We start from the raw sequence: 20,961 nt of genomic DNA, 5'->3' as shown, positions 1-20,961 counted from the left end.
GAGGCTGCAGGCAATAATACATTATTTAGGGTTCCACGGTGAAGCCCAGGAAAGGGCGAGACATCTCCACCTTGCCCTCACTAATCTCACCTCCCCAGCCCTCCTTCTCCCAGAAGCCACTGGCACATCTTTCGCGCCCAGCGCGCGCACTCTGTCTCTCTCTTTCTCTGTGCCGACCCTCCTCTCTCCCTCACCTTCGTTCCTGCCAATCACACGCGCACTCCCACCCGCACACGCCAACCTGCCTTCCAATCAGCCTCGGCGCTCGCCGCGCCGCGCCCCGCGCCCAATCACCGCCGCCTTTTGGTGGTGAGTGACGGGCGTCGCGACCCTCATCGGGAGGGCGTTAGGGAGAAGAAAGGGGAGGGGCGGATCAAATCGACTCGCTCTCCGTGCCACATTATACCCTTTAGTGAAAGGGCAAGATTGAAAGAGAGAGACTCTGTGTGTGTGTGTTTTAGCGGACAGGAGTGGAAGAGGAGAGGGGGCGGGGCGAAGAGGTACCTCGCGCTCTCGCCCCCGCCCGGCCCCATCCGCGCGCCTCGCAGCAGAGGCAGCCGCCGTCGCCGCCGCGCCAGGAGGCGGGGGCGTGGCAGTGGGCGTGGCCTGCCGAGCACGGGCTGAGCGGCCCAGGCGCTGAGGAGGCGGGGCTGCCGAGGGAAGGAGTCGTTGGCGGCGGCGAGGAATAGCAGCGGTGGCCCGTGAGGAGGCGGGGTAGTAGTAGCGGCGGCGGCCTCGCCATGGTTTTCCTCAAACTACGCGAGCAGGTGGGTGCCTCAAGCGCGGCGGCGGCCTTCCCTTCGCCGCCCTCAGCCTTAACGTTTTCTGAGGGGGCGAGTCCCCCTCTTTGGTGAGGGTGACAGGCTGGGGGGCGGGAGAGGCACTATGGCGGCATTAGGGGCGGACGGAGGTGGGTGGGTGGGGATGGCGTGGCCCCGCCGTGGCCCTCTCTCTCTCCCTCTCAAAGGCTTCCGGCGTGGTGGTGACAGGGTGCGTGTGTGGCTGAGGGAATACGGGCCGGAGGGCGTTGCTTCTCCCTCCCCTCCCCCCCGTGCGCGCGTGTGTGGCGGCAGTGTGCGCGCCCGCCTGCTAGGAAACGGCGGGGGGAGTGGTGCTGCTGTTGCTGCTGCTCACTCCTCCCCACCCCCTTTTCCCTTTACCTCCTGGTACCTCCTGGCTCCTCCTCCTCCTTTCCCAGGTTACTCTGTGGCTCAGGCCTAACAGGTGGCAGCGAGTCGTTTTTCCTCTCCACCCCCCCCCTCCACCGCCACATTTCTCCTCTCCTTTCCCGGTATACTCGTGTGCTGAGAGCCGCCGCCCCCCCAGGCACATGCACGCACGCCCCCTTTATTATGCCGTACGGCTCTGCCCGCCAGCTCCCTGCACACACACACACACACACACACACACACACACACACGGTGTATAAAGGTGCAAGCAGACAACACACACACACATCTCTGTATCTATATATGCATTTCGGCGTTCTGTGCTTGCATCTTTATGTACTCCTCTGCAGGCGGCTGCGCAGATTGGACAATGTGGTACCCCTTTGCCCTACATGGCTGTGGCTGAAACTGTGCTGGGAACACTAGGAAAAGCCCTGGTGGGTCTCAGAGCAAAGGTCCGCCTCGCCCCCACTCCGTTCCAGTGGGGGCCAATTAGGGGTCTCTGGGAATGCTGCTAATGGGAGCTTGTTCTATTTCTGACATAAGAAAGGGTTTCTTCCATCCCAGTGTCCGATATTGGAGGACCCCGCCACAAGGAACCATTTAATTTAACATCGACAGTCTGATATCACTCGGTGTTGTACATGTATCTAAGGGGCTCAAATAACATACTGGCATGCCTTCCAGCCTGATCTATTTAAAATGATACTCATCCTTCTCTCTAGCATTCATGCCCTTAACTCTCTCATATCCTAGTCCATTTTAATATTACATTTGTGGCCCATCACTCAAAGGCCTTGATTTCGTGTAGCTTACAAAGGCCCGTTTCATTTTGTTTTCATTGCAACCCCCTGAGAGAGATCTGGCTGGCTAAAATTTAGTGACTTGTGCTGTCTACACACTATACCTTTAAAACATATGCTTTCCCTCAAAGAATTTTCAGCACTGTAGTTTAAGGGCTGGTGGGAATTCTGAGGAGTAAACTACACTGCCCAGAATTCTTTGAGGGCAGGAGTGTGCTTTAAACGTATACTGTGTGTACACAGCCTTGGCTGTTTTGTGTTGACTTTTGTGGATGAGCAGAGATCTGAACCCAGTCCTCCCTGCTGCTAAGCCAGCATTAATCACCACACTCACTTCTACCACAACAGCCATATCTGCTTCTATAGTTTCCATTTGCAGAACAATATAATTCTATATTCATTTCCTTAGCTGATGTATGAAGGTCAGAAAGATCAAAATTTTGCAGTGTTTAAGTGTCTGCTTGTCTCTCTCTGCCTCCCATTAATGTACCTTTTGTAAAGTTTTTTCCTCAGAAGTTCTTTCCTAGTGGGAAGCATTGGCTTGGGTTTTTTCTTGTTAGATTGTAGACTCGTATCTAGATAGATTTGCTACATAGCAAAGATTTTCATTTATCACAGCCGTGCTTTTACTGCGTATCTCACCACCTCCTTTTCTAGCCTTGACTTGTTGAATGTTGGCTTGCTTATTCAAAGTTGTTACAGCCTTCTGGCCTGATTGCTATATTGCCTTTTAATCTGTAAAATACATGTTTGCAGTATACTAGGGCTCTTTCTAACACTATTCTGCTGATGAACAATTGCTTAGAATATTCCAAGATCTGCTTAATGGTAGGTTTTTGACTTGCTGTTTATAATTCTCTCTCTCTCCCCCCCCCCCCCCGTTGTGCAATACACATCCTTACTCATAGGCACAAGAAGTACTTAAAATATGGAAAAGCTCCATTGCACACTATTTATGTCTACTCGTTCCTTCACTGTGTTCTTATTAGCTAAAATCTTATACATATATTTATGGATTTAGAAACCTAAATCTATTTTCATGTTAATGTGCCAATGTAGCGGTAGTGGAAGAATTAGTCCCATTTGGGCAGGGGGGCGCGATAGAAAATATATCAAATTATACGTATATGTATGAGGTCATGAGTTAGATTTCAGGCTAATAACTTCATATATTGAATACTGTAATGCGAGCTTTGGAGGTTCAGTGGCGCAGGTAGTCAAACCCTGAGGAGTGGGAGGAGCTTGGGGAGTTTGATCTGTGTCTCTCATTACCTACCTTCCAGACACTCCTCCCATAACTTTTCCAGCTGGTGAGCCACCTCTGGCACTTCCTCCTGTTATATAGGAGCCTTTGTTCCCCTCCACAGGAAGCAACTCGGACTAAATCTGATGCTGCGCTGGGACCCGCCCTGCCTCTACCACTAGGATACGAGAAGCCAGCATGCACAAACCTCACTTTGCCAGCCCACTAAAAGGAGTGCCTATTTGCTTGGGACTCCAGCTGCCTTCCAGACTACATTCTGTGCTCACCCCGTCCTTCAAAAGAAAGGTGCAAGGGCATGTGACTTTCTGGTTCAGCATCTTAGCCCACAAACTAGCCATGCCTTCCACCTCTCATGTAACTGCTAATCCTTGCAATTTTTGATGTGTCTTCTCTACCATTCTAATCTGAATGCCTTTGGCAAAACTGGAGTCATGAGCTCCAGCATCGGTTGGGGAGAGCCAGGACAAATACTTAGTATTGTACTTCCTGAACTTGTTCATTTCACAAAAAGTCAAACATTAAACAGTAGGATGGAAGAAACCACCTGAAGTGCTGTTAAGGTACTTGGTGATTGGAACTGCAAAATTCCTGGTATTAAATGGGTATTGGAACTTGTTAACAATTTGATGACATAGTGTAGGTGTACAATGGGTTTAACTGAAAGTAGCAATAAGGAGATTGCTCTGTCCGCAAAAGCATTTCTGCTCCCTGATGGAATTATCTTCCTTCTCTCCCTGCATGCTGTTTTGGGGATCTCCTGACCCCTTAGAACTGATTTGAGGGGTGCAAGGGAGGAGTTGTCAGGGGGTAGCCCTGTTGCACTAGTGGGACTCGTTTCACTGGAACCAGCTAGCACAAGTATTTACAGTGGTACCTCGGGTTACAGACGCTTCAGGTTACAGACTCCGCTAACCCAGAAATAGTACCTTGGGTTAAGAACTTTGCTTCAGGATGAGGACAGAAATTGTGCAGCGGCTGTGTGGCGGCAGCGGGAGGCCCCATTAGCTAAAGTGGTCTTCAAGTTAAGAACGGACCTCTGGAATGAATTAAGTTCTTAACCTGAGGTACCACTGTAGTTGAATACAGCCGAATTATTTATTTAAATAATTTGTAAACTGCCCACTATTCAACAATACCATGATGCAAAAAAGAAAGAAAAAAAGATTTGTAAAGGTGCAGGAGCCTTGTGAGGAAATGAATGTGGCAACTGTACAGAGGAATGGTTGGATGCATACTATCCATTGTTGCTGGTCTGCGTTGCACTGGGAATCTTGTTGAAGAGCTGCCTCAAAATAGCCTAAAAAGACACAGGGACTGTAATACATAATGCTTGCCAGCTCCATAGGTGGTAATGAGCAACTGAGAGAAAGCTCAGTTCTTATTCCTCAGCCATACTCTCCACACTCTTCTTCTGTTAGGAGAAGGACGGAGGGTTGAGAAAATGGTCACTCAACTCAAGGAATTGCAAGGCAGTGCTGCTTGCACTTTTTGTTTCTGCTCTGTGTGCCCAGTTTGTGATCCTGTAGGTGAAAAGTTGGAGTGGTGAGCTAGGTGTTCATTAATAATGAGCTGATCCGAATGTCCCCACCTAGGCATGAGCCCCACCTCCTTTTCTGTGCAACACTATTAATGGTTAAAAGTGAAGTGCCTGCCAGTCAGGGTCAGCCTTTCTGCTTAATGCATATTGAACATGTATATGAGAGAGCCCCCCCCCCTACTTCCTATGGAAGGAGGAAGGTTTGATTAGCCAGTGCTATTTTTAATAGGAAGTTGATAATGAGATGTGATGATGATGATGCATGCATTTATAGCAGTCTTCATTTGAACCTGTGCATCCCCAGAGCAGAATAAGTCATTTTGGGTGTTTGTGTCTTCGGGTCCCTGGGAAAGTGTATCTATCTATAAGCAGGGCTTTTTTTCAGCTGGAACTCAGCAGAACTCAGTTCCAACACCTCTCTGGCACCATTGCTATTATAAGAGAACAAGGGAGGCATTCATGGTGAGTTCCAGCACCTCTTTTTCCAGAAAAATAGCACTGCCTATAAGGGTTCTATACTTATACAGGTGGCGACCATTTTGTATGCGTTCAATTGGTGCGCTACTGGTGGAATGGGAAGTTTTTGGCCCCGGAATAGGGTTGGAATGGGGCAGGCGCGGGGTAGGCTTATGGTAGGTTTACATGTGCTCCACTAATGCATACAATGATCCAGAATGCAACTCCCATGCAAATGGGGGCATGCCTGTATAGTAAATTTCTAGCTTGCACTTCATCACTGATCTTAGAGGGAGTTACAAATGATAAAAACCTCTAAGCTCTTAAGCAAGTCAGTATAACCTCTGAAAAGATATATTACAGAGTGCTTAATTGCTGAAGGATTAATTGAGTTCTGTTATCCTATAAAAGCCTGGATGAATAGGTACATTTTCAGTTGGTGTCAAAAAGCAAAGCGAGCAATATGTTGTTATATTCTGAGGCTGAGCTTATGCAAAATACTCTGTCGTCATCTTTCCTATTACCAGTATTCTACCTCTTGTGCTCTTGGTGTAAAAGGTGGTTAGACTGATACATGCATCCTTATAATTTTAGCTATGCATTCTGCGGCAGGGGTTTATATGTTGGCAGTAGTCTGCCATGATTCTTTGCAGGGTAAGTTAGAATCCTGTCCTGTTTGCTGTAGAAGTAGAGTGGGAGGAAATGGGACCAGTGTTTGCTTTCCTGAAATGTAGCTGATGGACTTGCTACAAACTTTAATTTAATTAAACTATAAGTTTAAATGTAAACTTTAGTTGTGCTTTCTATATACTGTTTACACTGTACATTTGTATGGACTGGGAGTTGATTTTTGTTGATCTTTGAAAGCATGGAAGCAGTTAATGCATAAACTCTAGAATTCAGGGGGCTGAGAATTTCAGTTTTGGGTGGTTTCACGCTCCATTGTTATGACTTGAAGTTCTCTTTCCCTTCCCACATTCAGTCTGCAGCAGGGGTGTCAAACATAAATGTGTTGCAAGACTAAATTCCTTGCTCAGGAGCTACACCCAGAATTTTGCAACAGAAATATCAGTTTCACCTGCTTCCAACCAATTAGACATTTTTCTTCAAATAAACACTAAAAAGACTTCTTGCTTCTTAAAACATTTACAGTGGTACCTCAGGTTAAGTACTTAATTCGTTCTGGAGGTCCGTACTTAATCTGAAACTGTTCTTAACCTGAAGACCACTTTAGCTAATGGGGCCTCCTGCTGCCGCCGCGCTGCTGGAGCACGATTTCTGTTCTCATCCTGAAGCAAAGTTCTTAACCTGAAGCACTATTTCTGGGTTAGCGGAGTCTGTAACCTGAAGCGTATGTAACCTGAAGCGTATGTAACCTGAGGTACCACTGTATAGCATGAATACAAGCAGAATGTGTGTATATAAACAGAATTGTCTTGCTTTGCCCTCAAGAATTAAGCTTCAGTAATGTAGCTGCCTTGAAGATCAAATATTTTCCACCCATCGTCCCACAAAAGTTAGGCTTCTGTCAATGCTGTGTGAGAAATGAGTATTCATCCTCATATTCCACACCCCCAGATTATCACCAGCACTTAGGTTTAGAACAGGGGTCGGCAAGGCTTACCGGGCATAGGCCGGATCACTCCCGCAGAGATCCTCCGTGGGCTGGACTGGCACAGTGCGACACTGGAAATTGCATCTGCGCATGTCCGTGGCGCTGGAAATCGCTTCTGAGCATGCCCAGATGCCAAAAATTGCCCCTGCGCAGAAGCAATTTCCGGCATCTGGGCATGCACAGAAGCAATTTTTGGAGCCACAGAAGAGAGGCGCTGCACTGATTTAGCGCAGCGCATGGGGACTTGCCGAGCGGGCGGCTTGGTTCGGGGGCAGCTCATGGACCGGTTAAGCAATCCTCATGGGCCGCTTCTGGTCCATGGGCCTTAGGTTGCTGACCTCTGGTTTAGAAGGTTACAGTAAGTAGAACTCAAAATTGGCAGAATTCCCCTGACAGGGCTATATATGCTTTGTCCCATGCCTTCCTCACTTGCTTTAGGATTTCCTTTTTGCAGTAGTACACCCCCTTGTACTGCTAGGTTCTGTATGCCATGGGTGGTGTATGCAATGGCCTGATCTGGTTTTCCTTGGTGGTCAGTCCCAGTCTTTCACTGGTGGCAGCACTGCCACTTGGGAGATAAAGTGTGCAGAGCTCCAGCAATTGTGATTTCTCATAATTAACCCTGAGCAAAGGGGTTTCCAGTCTCTCCACCCAATCCAGTGGCATAGTGGGTATGCAAATGTACCCTCCCCCATCTAATTGATCATCTAATAAGTGGGAGAGGGAGCAATTGTCTTTCTAATCACAGCAGTTTTTCTCACTGCCTCCTGGATTTCTGTAGGGTGGAATTGTAGTGTTGGAAGGGACCAACTCCCTGGCCATCCAACCTCTGCTTAAAAACCTCCAAGGAAGGAATGTCCGCCACCTCTTGTGAGACTGTTGCACAGTCAAACAGCTCTCACTGTCAGAAAGTTGTTCTCATGTTTAATCAGAATCTCCTTTCTTGTAACTTGGATCCATTGGTCCTAGCCTTCGGAGATAACAAGCTTGCTTCATGCTTCATGTGATAGCCTTATAGATGGCTATACTATTTCTCTCAGTCTCCCCTATACCAGGCTCATTAGGGGAAGAGATCAAAAGCTTCCAATTTTGGTTTTGAATGAAAATTGTTGCATAATACATCCAAACTTGGAAACTCTGGTTTATTCTAACTGGTTACTGCAAGAAAACCAGGATGAAGTATTAGTTTCAGATGCAACAGACAGTTGCAACAAACTACAGTTGGATTAACTGTATTAACTGTGAGACCCCCGGGTTTACTTTGGCAGGTCTACTAATGCTAAACCATGAGTGCTGATCCTTTTTTTCTGTTGAGGACTGCATCCTCTTGGTGGTAATCTGTTGGGGGCTGTTTGCTGGTAGTGAATGGGATTGCTGCCAGGTGTAGGCATGGCCTGAGCCAAAAATAGGTAGAGCCATCCATTTTGTCTCTAATGCTCCTCACCATGCAGGCTGCTCAGAGTGGAACAGATTGCTTTTATAGTAGGTCTGAACTAATTACTTGGAATGGAATTTCCCTCCTTCCATGATTCCATCCATTTTGCTTTGCCCTCCTTTCCTTTGTGAGTTTTCGTTAGTATAATGAAACTAGGTTGCAGGTTACAGGTTGTACACCTGAGTGCTAAATCATGATCTGAACTGGACCAATATGTCCTTATAGCCCATTTGTACCGGGACATCTTCACTTGGTCGCTGTTGGCCAATAGCCAGGTGCAAAATGCCGCCGTCTAATTTTGAACACCTGTCTAAAATCGACGTGTAACTGTGGAGTGGGATCATCCAGTGTTTGGGACTGCTTTGTTTTCAGTGTGCTGATGGCATTCAGCTCTATCTCTCCTTTTAATCTTCAGGCAGTGAGTCAGTGGATGTGTTGAATTGATGCCTGGCTTCATTAGTGGACTGGATGAAGGCCAGTTAACTGAAGCTCAATCCTGACAAGACAGTGATGCTGTTAGTAGCTGGTTCTTCTTACTGGATGAGGTTGTGCTCCCCCTGAAGGAGTAGGTTTGTAGTTTGTGGGTTCTCCTGCATCTTATCACTGCTTTCTATTCCTTAATCATGAGGATGCTGGCCTGGTATGCATTACCAAGATAGGGGAGCATATCTTACCCAGCAGCATCAACCCAGGCTAGAGGGTCTGGGAGCTGGGGCTGCTGTGAGTGCTCTGATGGAGGACTTTTGGTGGTTCCCCATACCACTGAGATTCAGCTGGCCATCAGAAAGGACCATCCCTACCAGCAGCCGTTGGTGACAGCCATCCTTACTTTCATTAAGACGTCTCTTGAAGACTTTCATATTTGGACAGGCCTTTGCAACATGAACTTCCTTTTTAATCCTGTCATAATTTATTGATGTTTTAAATTATGCTTATGGATATCGTTTTTGATGTTGTATTCCACCTTGCTATATTTTTTATTGAAAGTGTGGCTTATAAATTCATTCATATACTGTATATGAGAACACAAACTTGGGACTTGAGGGCATGCTTTTTCTGCTTTAGAGAACCTTTGCCTTCAAACTATGTATGCTTCAATGCATGCTTTATTAGTCAAGGTAACCATGAGAATTACCTTAATCTTACGTAGCATGCCTACTGTTGAAAGTCACAACACTTACGGTCTTTCTATTAAGCTTTAGCTGTGGTAATATGATACAGTACTTGCATATTCTAACCTTGGCAAGTGGAACAGAGCCAATCCAGCTTTTCTGCCTGCTTGAGAAACTTGTTTTATTTTATTTCTATAAAACCACCACCAACAATTTTGAGGGCGTCTCCCTCTTCACACCTTATGTTTTTCAAGTTGTGCTTTTAAAATGTGCTCATGACCAAAATTTGTATGTGTGTATATGTAGCTGTGCATAGGATACTGGTACATTCTAGGGAATAGAGATCATATCCTCTGTGCCTATTTGGTTTCAGTGGGCTTATGGCATGCTGGATTTCTGAGCCCTGCCCCTTTTTAAAACGGTTAGAGTTATTTGATTTCACTTACATTCCATTGAAATCATTGTGGGAAGTTAAATCATGACTAATTTAAGTCCCACTGATTTCATTGAACTAAGTACTGCTTAGTCTGGAGCTATTCCTTTATCTGGTGTGTGCTTTCTCTGTTTTTATTTTTAATCTTGCTGTTTCTGTTTTTAAATTGCATTGATTGAGCACCATCTTAGGCATTCTCACCTTGATGCCATGTTAAATTTCAATTTGCATAATATATGGTGATTGTAATGTTTTCCAGTTGTAAATAACCTGTATTACATTTCAAAAGTTTGAGTTTTCGTTTTAGTTGGTAACAGTATTAAGTTATTTAAATAGTATTCACATTGCAATAATTGTATGCTGCTTTACATTACTATACATAGGTTAACTCCTCCTTCATTGCAGTAAATTCAATACATATGGCATAATTTGTCTTTTTTGTTGTTGCATCATGCAGAATGCATTTGTATTTATTGATAAACTTAATGCTTGATTTTAAATAGTAGTAATTATAAAAGAAGCTTTTCTTGTCCCTTTTCAATATGGCTTTTTAGAGCTTTTATATAGCTATTTTAACTGGAGAGTCAAACCAATGAATGCTTTTGTTTGGTTCCAATTTGATTTTGAGTGAAGTTGCTGTGATTCAAGGCAGTAAGGGTTTCAGCGGCTAGTTCAGAACACTTCTGGAGCTGGTTGAGTCTGGTTCACACAGGAAAGTAAATACAATTCACACTACAATGCTATTTCACTAAGTGGAGTGGTACAATTAGTTGAAAGCCATAACCGACAAGTACTTTGAAGCATGCATTAAAAAACCTAGAACATCCAGTATTATAATCATAACATGCTCTTATTTTGTACTACGGTATTTTGCTTCCTGCTTCACAACCCTTTAAGAAGACAGAACATAAGCCAAGACAAAGACAAAAATATGTGAAAAACTGTGCCTTCCTCATTCCTTCTGGATGGGGCAGTGAATGTGCTACTTAAAAAAATAAACGTTGAACCCTTATTCTGAACTGCTAACCTGCTTTTTAAGAAAAGGATACAAGTTCCACAAACTTTCAAATAGTCTTCACATTCAGGAAAAAGCAGTGGTTTAATGCGGTCTTTCCTGCACATAAGAACACCTTGGTTTGCATAAGGTTCAGTTTTATCATGATACAAAAAACTGTTTTAAAAGAGTAGACGTGTGTGTAGTTATTTGCTTCAGATGCAGTTCACATAAGGGTATATTAAAGACTGTATCAATATTGGTTTGTGCTGTACTGTATATATCCTGGAGAGCTTCATAAACATGCAGTTGCCAGTGGCATCGCTATTATAGCCTAGTGACCATTTGCTTGAGCACTTTGTAAGGTAAGGACAGATATTGTCTCTAGGATTCAGAGGCACCTGAAAACAACAAGATGACTTACTAGTGAGCAGGGTGAATTTGATTTAAATCAAATCGATTTAAATAATGATTTAAATCACTAGTCAGTAAGACTTGATTTAATTATTATTATTTTTTTACAGAAAGACTTATTCTTGTTGGTATAATCTTAATATTTACAACCAGATGAAGGTTTCATTTTTGGAATAATAAATTTTCAGAATAGTTATATCAAAAATTACTGATTTGGTTATACTATTAGAAATACATTGACAGATAATTATAAAATTATTGTGAGGTTTAGTAAGTTAACTGTTTATATTTGGGCAACTTTTCTTCTGTACTTTATTGGAAGGAGAAAAATAATCATTTCCTTAATAACAATTTAAACAATTTATTTAACCAAAACAATAACATTATAGCATGTGTATCCATGTTTGTTAACTGATGTGGTTAAACGATTTTTTTAAAAAACAACAACCTTAGATTGAGTTTTAGCCCACATGAAAAACTTAAAACAAACCATTATTTCCTAATGAATAGCCCTTGGACCAGGGGTCCGCAAACTAAGGGCCGCGGACTGGATGCGGCCTGTCGGGCTTGTTAATCTGGCCCCTGAACATTACAGACCGTGCCGCCCGCTCGGTCAGTCCCTGTGCTAAATTGGCACAGCATGGAGGCCTCGCTGTGCGGGGACTGACTTCTGCGACGCAGCTTCTGATGGGCTGCAGGAAATTCCTGCAGCCCATCAGAAGCTGCGGACGCCTCTGGGCAGGTGGCGGTGCTGGCGCAGTCTTGCACTGCCGCCTCCTCCTCCCTCAACAGAAAGGAAGGGGCGGCACCCAGAGGTGGCCAAGCAGGAGGAAGTGGCCAAGCAGGAAGAGCCGAGTGGGAGGAAGCGGCGGCGGCATGGAGGCTGCCTCTGCTGCCCAGGCCAGTGGCATGGGCCCTGTGCTCCGCCAAGACACAGGACGATGCTGACAATGCCAAAGACGAGGCAGCATTGCCAGCTGCGGTGTGAGTGGCATTGGCGGGGGGAGTTCCTTTTGGGAAGAGGGGTCCTTTCGGGGGGTGCTTTTGGGAGAGGGTGGGTCTGGTCCCCCACAATGTCTGAGGGACAGGGGACCGGACCCCTCCTGAAAAAGTTTGCTGACCCCTGCTTTGGACTATAATGCAAGGCCCTTTCCACCTGGCCTAGGGGGCGGGGCCCAGACTTACCAGTTCTACTAAACAGTCTCCTCATGAGGCTGGAGGAACATTGCTTGGCTATTGTTTTATTGTTTTATTGGTTTAATATTCTAAAAACTGCTTTGAGATTTTTATTAAAAATATAAAGTGGTATAGAAATTTTAAAAATAAAATAACAATAATTATAATGTAACTTTAATAGAAAACTATCTTTAGAAGGATTTCCCCCCCAAAAAAGCATTTTATTTTAAAAATCCAATTTAAATAAAAAATTCTGATTTAAATTAAAAAAGCTCATTGTGATGTTTGGGATAAGATCCCGCTCTTCCGTTGAGCTCTCAATGTGGGTTTGGCAGAAGCCACAGATAACAGCTAATTACTAAATTACTAAATTACTAACTTTACCACAGATGATGGAGCTAAACTGGCATGAATCACTGGGTGGGCAGTGGGGCTTGACCCAGCTTTGCCCACTTATGTACTTGATGCAGCACCAGTCTAGGTTAGGCGTGTGGGGTAGCAGACTTGCTGTGGTCCACAAAACTGCTTTTTTATTCATCAGGAAACTTCTCTACACTTAGGTAGGCTATTAGGGCTTTTATCTGATGCTTGGCCAGCAAGACAGACTGGGGATGCTGTTGGTGTACTGCCCACCCTGCTGCCCAACAGCTGAGCTGGCAGAGATATCCCAAATCTGGTGTCATGGAATCCCAGCACATTGATTGTGGGGAACTTCAATATCCACACCAAGGTCGCCTTGACTGGGCTGGCTTTTAGACTTTGTGATCTCCATGACAACCAGGGGGCTGTCTCATTGGACACAGGGTAGGCCATACCCTTTATGTAGTCTCTGCCTCGGGGTGTGAGGGCATGGTTCGGAAATTGGGATGGTGGGGGTTAAAATTATCTACCCTATTGTCATTGACTGCACTATCTGAAGAAGTTTGGAGGGCAGGGAGATTCATAAAGATGATCTGTCTCTGAATACTTAGGGAGTTTGGTGGATTCCTCAATATGATGGGAACTTTTCCAGTGGCCAAAGTTCACTATGGAATAGTGAGACTTGATGGGAATAGTGAGGCCTGATGGGTTCTTAGCATAATTGATCCTTAGTGTCCTCTCTGGCACTGTGAAGCCCAGGTTGCTTCCTGAATATATGAGGGAACTCAGGGTAACCAAACAGACTAGAGTGCAAGTTGCATAAGGTTCAGTATAAAGACAACCAGTCAGGTCATGTATCCACAGCAGGGACCAGAGGAGAAATGACTGCTGGGAGGAGCGCAGAAAGAAGAAATGCCCTGGTCTACTTGCATCAGCACCACCAGGCACCTTCGTCTGTCTCAGCTGCAGCTAAGCATGTCTCTCCCATATCAGTCTCTACAGCCACAGCAGGCACTGTAATTTCCCAACAGTTTGACTTCACCCCCAAAGGTGCACTCTTCCATTGTCTCCCGAGACAGACTGATGCCAACCAAACACAACCTGACACATGATATAGCACATAATTGCACCTGCTGCATGGAGTGAAAGCAGCAAAGAATATTTCTTTTGCGACTTTCATTTCATTCTCAAGTTGCTGCTCAGCAGAGCTCTTCTTGGTTGTGCAGGGATTCTTGTTATCTACCCAAATGTGGCAAATTTGCTAGGTGCTTCAAAGATTAAACTTTGTGTCTCTATATTGTTCTCACAGTGGCCAACCATTACCTATGGGGAGTCTGCCTGCAAGCTTGATATGAGTGCAACTGCACTCTGCCTACCAGCAATTCTAGCAGATCTATCCTTGTTCTATAATACATTGTACTCTGATTGAAGGCCAATTTTTATATTTATAAGGATTTGTGGTGAATGAGTGAGAAATACAGTGGTACCTCGGTCTTTGAACACGCCTCGGAAGTCGAACATGCCACGCGGCTTCCACTGAGTGCAAGATCCTGAGGCCTGGCTGTTGGTTATTGGGTTTTTTGTTTTTGAACGTTTCAGAACTCGAATGGTATACCAGAATGGATTACGTTTGAAAACCGGGGTATCACTGTACTTTAAATGTTTATTCTGTGCTGCTTTGCCTCATTTGACCTTACATTATAGTCAGTGTTCGAAATTCCCCAGGCACCAGGCACGTTTTGCGATTGGCATGGGTCCGATTGCAACCATGTGGAGATTTGTGGATGTCAGGTTGGTGACTGACATGTCCATCTGGCTGGTCTCTCTACCTTTCTTAAGTAAGATGAAGAGCTTAACTTACTGCATTTATATCCTACCTTTTCCCCCAAGAAGTACATGGTTCACCCCTCTTCTTCGTTAATCCCTACAAAGACCCTGTGAGGTAGGTTAAGAGGTTGTGATTGGCCCAAGGTCACCCAGTGAGCTTCATGGCTGAGTGAGGATTTGAACCCTGATCTCCCAGATCACAGTCTGAAACTCTAACCACTACACCACAACTGGCTTCCTAGAGTACTGCTATGGGGCAGCTGTATAAATTAAGTAGGTAAATAAATATGGGGAAAGCAAAATGTCACTTAGAGAAGGGTCTGAAATAGTGTCCTTGTAGCTTGATTTTGTTCTGGATTGTTTTATTTGATGTTTTAATGTTTGTAAACAGCTTTGAGTTTTAGTCTTTAAAATATAAAGCAGTAGAGAAATGAAAGGTAAGTAACATAATAAGCTCCATTGTAAAAATAGTGAGTAGACATTCCTTGTGACAACCGTAACTTAGGTTTAAGGTGCCATTTGGCAATTAGCTTATACATCTGAGATTCTAACACTAATATGGCCTGGCTTAGATGAGAATGAACAAGTCTTTGCCCATGCACAGAACTTTCTTCCTCCTCCCTTCTTGTGAGCCATAATTATAGTCAGATGCCCCAATTAAATATAGCTTCTCAGTTTAATACAGAATGGGAAACTGTGGTTACCAGCTTTGGAACAAGCAAGGGTCTAAAACCATATTCAGAACATTGTTTAAGGTCCTCTCTTGATCCAAACCATAGTTTTCTGGCCAATGAATTCCTGGTTTACTTGCGACTTGCACAAAGGAAGGAGCAAGGAAGCTACTTGCTTGGGGGTGGGGGGGTTATTCTCTGCTTAATAAGCTGGTATACATTTATCCAAATGCAGCTAATATGCCATCAAGGAAATATTTTATTTTTGTATTTCATTATAATTCTCTATCTTTGCAAGGTTTGTCTGTGGACTGAGATTGCATAATTAACAGAGACAGATCTGTGTCAAAGTTCCGCATAGGACTAATTCATTTAAAAACATTGTGACTATGCGATGAACATCAAGTATTGAGGGAAATTGCAGAGTTGCAAATCTACTGAAAAAATCAGGGGTGTACTACTACATGCTATTGCTTGCTCTTCCATAATCTGCTTACTTAATAACTGTGGTTGTGGAGTCCCTTGACAAAGGATAGTGTTTGCCTAGTGGAGCATGTAGCTACAGTAGGAAAAACTAGTTATCTATAGAGCATTAAAGATCAAATTTCATCAAAAATATTCTTCCAAATTAATACTCAGCAGACAACTTCTTCATCTTGGAAATATATGAATTAGTTTTCACCAGTATTGCTGTTTGAGTGGAAGTGAGTAAGATAAATTATTAGATAAACTCTGCTAATGCTCAGCATTTGACACCTGATTCTATGGGCATGTTAGATTCTTCTACAATAGTTGTATAAGAATGTTTTATGTTATGCTTAACAAAATCTCATGCAAGAATGGTCTGTATTTCTACCACACATGTCCAGTGCAATTTATCATAGTTGTGTATTGCATGACAGCAATTTAACTGCTCTAGTCATTTGTAGCATGCTCATTACTGTGATCTTCGAGTTGTCAATCACTGTTTGAGACTCTGTGCCAGCCAATCACATGAAGTACTTTTACTATTGGGAGACCTGGTAACAAGCAGCTTTCAGAGTTTGTGCTTTTATTCTCAATAACTGTTACGAAGCGTAACATAATTAGTAAGTATTGATACTTAACCCATTTTTCTTTAAAGTTGTACATTTCAATATAGTTGAGAAACATTTTTCTCCAAGCATGTCAATGAACATGTAGGTTTGTGTCTTGAGTTTTATTAGATTTTCATCTCTCTCCGAGTCTTGTAGTTCATTCAGACGAAAAGGAGGTGTTTTTTGCCTTTTACTGTGCTCTACAAAATATTTTATTTATCTGTAAGTTTGCAAACCCTTCTCCTTTCCTCTCTAAATTAGCAAAAAATTCAGTGAAATCTATTAGATATTGTGGCCCTCAAAATCTAAAGTCAAATAGATTTGTCAAATTGAAATCAGTGAATTTAATTGTGATCAACATTAGTTTGAATAAAGCTCATAACCTTTTACTTAATTTTGACATAGCTAACATTTGGAAAAAGACTCAGCAAATCAGCAGTCTCAGTAACCTTTATGATAAAAAAATAAAAATGTACTTAAGAATCTGGATAACAGTACAGTTCTGTCACACCCTGAATGGGTTTTTTTGGAGTGCAGGAATAGGGCACACAAATGAATGTGCACCAGATAACTGGTGGAGCCAGAAAAGAGAGAAAATTGTCTTGATGCATGAGGGTGAACACTATTCTAATAGTAGAGTTTACATAGCACAGACTTGACCTGTGATTTGAGCCGCAGAAGGAAGTTTATTGGGTGTCTCTCTCTTTGGATTCACTTTATGCTTCTACCACAACCTTGGTGTTATCCTAGACTAGCTTTCTCCACTCCAGTGATTTCCAAGTGTTTTGGACTCCCAACTCCCTATCAGTCCCAGTCTGAAGGTCTGGCATGATGGGTGTTGTGCTCCAAAACATCTAGAGGGTGCCAGGTTGGGAAAGTCTGTCCAAGACAATGACATTTGCCAAGCAGATTGCTGCAGCCTAGAGCAGCTTTCTGTCAATTACATCTTGGAGGACATGGCCATGCCACATTGAACCATGCTTTCATAACTTCCAGGCTTGTAATGTGTTTTATGAAGGGCTGACTTTGAGAAAAATGATCCAGATGCTTCCGCTGCTGCAAAATTCAGTAGCCTGTCTCCCTTTAAATGAGACTGTGCATGCTACTAGCATGCTACTGAGCCAAAACCAAGGTGCTGGTTTCAACTTATAAATATCTACACACATGGGATACACATACTTTAGAGACCACATTTCCCTATAGCCACCTTTTCACAATCTTTGTTTCTGAACTTGGGTCCTGCTTAAGTCTGATTGTGCAGAATAGTCCCTTTGAAGCAGTGCCTGAGACTGGGAATATGCACCTGATACTTAGGCATTATTTCTCTGCCATTGCATTTCGAAAGAGAAATCCTCAGTCTAGTTTTTTTTAAAAAAAAAACAACCATACCATGAACAGGCACCTCAAAAGCATACTTTATTAAAGAAGTTGCAGTCGCATCATTCTCTTTGGTTTGAGACTGGATAAGGTAATGACTGTACAGACTTACTGTAGCCTTAGAACAGAAATGGGGAACCTCTGGTCCCCAAGATGTTGGAGTACAGCTCCCCAACAACACCTTGAGAGCTATGTCTGTGCCCTAGGGGGGGGAAAGGATGCACGCAGTGTGCTAGTGCCTTGTGTAATTTCCGTGTGTGCCTTCAACATTTAAATAAAATAGATTTAAACTACAGTAGTGGTAGACTCGTGTATGATTCTTTAAAATAGCATTTGTTACAAGTGAAACAATATTTAATGTATGCAATAGTATAAAATAAAACTGATTTAAAATGCAGCTTTAAACTTAAACCTTACTTTGTCTCTTCTTCTCCCCTCCCAAATTACTTCCCCCCATATGCTTTTCTCTAAGTAGATCTTGTTGGGTTGGGGGACATGAAGCAGGGGATCAGCACTGCCTCCTGTTCCTTTTCTTTCCTCTTCATACTACACATGGTGGTTCTGCATCCACATTTTAGTTAACAATAAGACTTTGCTTTTGGTTTTCACACCGTGTTTTCTTTTTGTGTTGTGCCACCATGTGGCTCAACTATAAACTACTGTCATATAAGCCAAATAAAAATAAAGGAATGTGATATTACATGTAAACTGTTTGGAGTAAATGCTGGTAACTGAATCGATGGACTAGTTTCTCTAACTGCTGAAAATGGGTTTTTCTAAAGTACTTGTTGGCTGATCAGTAATTGTTCAGACTAGTCAGAACTGCATTATGAAAGCTCTTGGAAAGTCCCTTTTTAGCAAATTTGGGTTCTTATATTATAGGATTTAACATTGGTTTCTGCAGTATCCTTTAATTTCCTGTTGTTTCATACTATTGTTGTAAAGAACCTAGAAATGTAACTTTTAACTGTTGCAATTCCCCCCACCCCATCAGTTTAGCTACACAAGTCTATATCTGCAGATTCATTTGGATTTCTGTTTTGGATTAACTTCATTTTATTGTACCATCTGAACTTTTGTTTGACGTTGGTTTGTTTTTACAAGCCATAGTTAAGATTATGGTCTAGGTTCAAATATAACAAGCTGCAGTTAATTGAAAATGGAAGTGAAAGCTTCCAAACTGCTTTTCATAGACATGCAAAAGGAGGAGTGAGGATGAGGAAGCATGTTAACCTATGGCTTGCTGCAAGTTGTTCTTGTAAGGTTAACTGGTTGTTTAGGGTTACATCTGAATGAGGCTATAATGTTAGAGTTAATTCCCCTGACAGCCTAATGCTAATCTTGGAATTTATATACCTTGGCTCAGGGGTCAGCAAACTTATTCAGCAGGGGGCCAGTCCACTGTCCCTCAGACCTTGTGGGGGGGCCAGACCATATTTTGAATAATAATAATAATAATAATGAACGAATTCCTATGCCCTACAAATAACCTGGAGGGACGCGGGTGGCGCTGTGGGTAAAACCTCAGCGCCTAGGGCTTGCCGATCGTATGGTTGGCGGTTCGAATCCCCGCGGCGGGGTGAGCTCCCGTCCTTTGGTCCCAGCTCCTGCCCACCTAGCAGTTCAAAAGCACCCCTAAATGCAAGTAGATAAATAGGTACCGCTTTCTAGCGGGAAGGTAAACGGCGTTTCCGTGTGCTGCACTGGTGCCAGCTCGCCAGAGCAGCTTCGTCACGCTGGCCACGTGACCCAGAAGTGTCTCTGGACAGCGCTGGCCCCCGGCCTCTTAAGTGAGATGGGCGCACAACCCCAGAGTCGGACACGACTGGCCCGTACGGGCAGGGGTACCTTTACCTTTACCTTACAAATAACCTAGAGATGCATTTTAAATAAAAGGACACATTCTACTCTAAGGTTACCAGATTTTTTTTAATGAATCTGGGGACACTTTTGAACTTCAATGGATTTTGTACGGGGACTGATTTGTAAATCCAGGGACTGTCCCCGGGAAACAGGGACGTCTTATAACCATATTCTACTCATGTAAAAACATGCTGATTCCCGGACTGTCCGTGAGCTGGATTTAGAAGGCGATTGGGCCTGATCTGGCCCCCGGGCCTTAGTTTGCCTATCCATGCTTGGCTAGTATGCTAGGCTTATTAATTTATACCCATTAAGTATTAAGTGATCATAGATGGAACCATTCAGGTTGGCCCTTAGCAGCATATACATTTGTTGCTGTTTTGGCAGTTTTAACTCTGGGCCTGCCTGGTGGGTAATAATGCTTCTTCTGATCATTGTGGATATAGGAGGGCATGTAAAAAATGGAATTAATTTGTTTCACCAAAATTTTGGAATGCATTACATATTTTTTTATGTGAAAATGGCTTCCACCAGCCACCCCACATTAGTCTGAGTGTTTTTAAAAGTGACTTCTGTGATTTGAGGGACAGTGAAGAGATGGATGACACTGATACCATGGAAACGTAGGGGGCAATTGGTGGAAATAATATAATTGGGCTTGTTGGTGTGACGTAAAGTTAAACACCACAACCTAACTATACCCAGCCGTTTTGTCGTAGTCAGGCACTTTGCTAGTTGTATGTTCTGTGATTGACCTATATGAGAGGCAGGGGTGGCTAATTCAGAGATTCATTTCCTCTGCCTTTCTCATCAATGAACACTTAGGCAGCTGCTTTGAACATTTGGCACCTATACTGGACAAAGAAATGGGAACATTATTTTTTGTGTTAAGTGTATGTTGCAAGTTTCTTCAGATTATTTTTTGGACTTTTCACTGATGCGTCCTGTATATAGTGCAAAGTAATACACTCTCATTCAAATGTCCTGCAGCTTTTAATTTTCTGTTCCCAAGAGAGTTTCCTGTTTTACTATGTGTGAATTTTTAAATTTTAGTGCTGCGTGTACTTGCAGACTCTAGTGATTATCATGCTGTTACAAAGTTGCTCTGAAGAACAATGTCTTAATTGCACAATCTTAGATTGAAATTTCAGATACTGTTTAGAGTGGCTTCTTTCTTTCCTTTCAGGCAACATTAATTAGCTAGAGATGTGATATTTTAAAATCAGGCTTTTAAATATAGATAGGAAGAAGAGGATTGTTCTGGGTTGGTAATTAGCAAATCTGTCTGGAATTGTCAGCCTGTATTTCAGTATATCCATAGATGTAATTATTGGAATTGTTTGCTAGACTGGATTTAAAATTCTGATTTTGTACCCCAG

General features: G+C 43.3%; 1 protein-coding gene across 1 annotated transcript in view; it reads left to right on the top strand.

Annotated features, from left to right (window-relative positions):
* The first annotated feature begins 426 nt into the window (after positions 1–426).
* ANKRD28 (ankyrin repeat domain 28) overlaps positions 427–20,961 on the top strand; it is an 86,701-nt gene continuing 66,166 nt past the window's right edge. Inside the window, exon 1 of the mRNA XM_028751589.2 lies at positions 427–767. Coding sequence (XP_028607422.2) covers positions 741–767 — 27 coding nt within the window. The 5' untranslated portion in view covers positions 427–740. The remainder of the gene's footprint in view (positions 768–20,961) is intronic.

The sequence above is a fragment of the Podarcis muralis genome, chromosome 12, assembly GCF_964188315.1.
Source record: "Podarcis muralis chromosome 12, rPodMur119.hap1.1, whole genome shotgun sequence".
Taxonomy (NCBI): Eukaryota; Metazoa; Chordata; class Lepidosauria; order Squamata; family Lacertidae; genus Podarcis; species Podarcis muralis.
The sequence above is the reverse complement of the archived record's forward strand: the minus strand, read 5'-3'. Positions and strand labels throughout refer to the sequence as shown.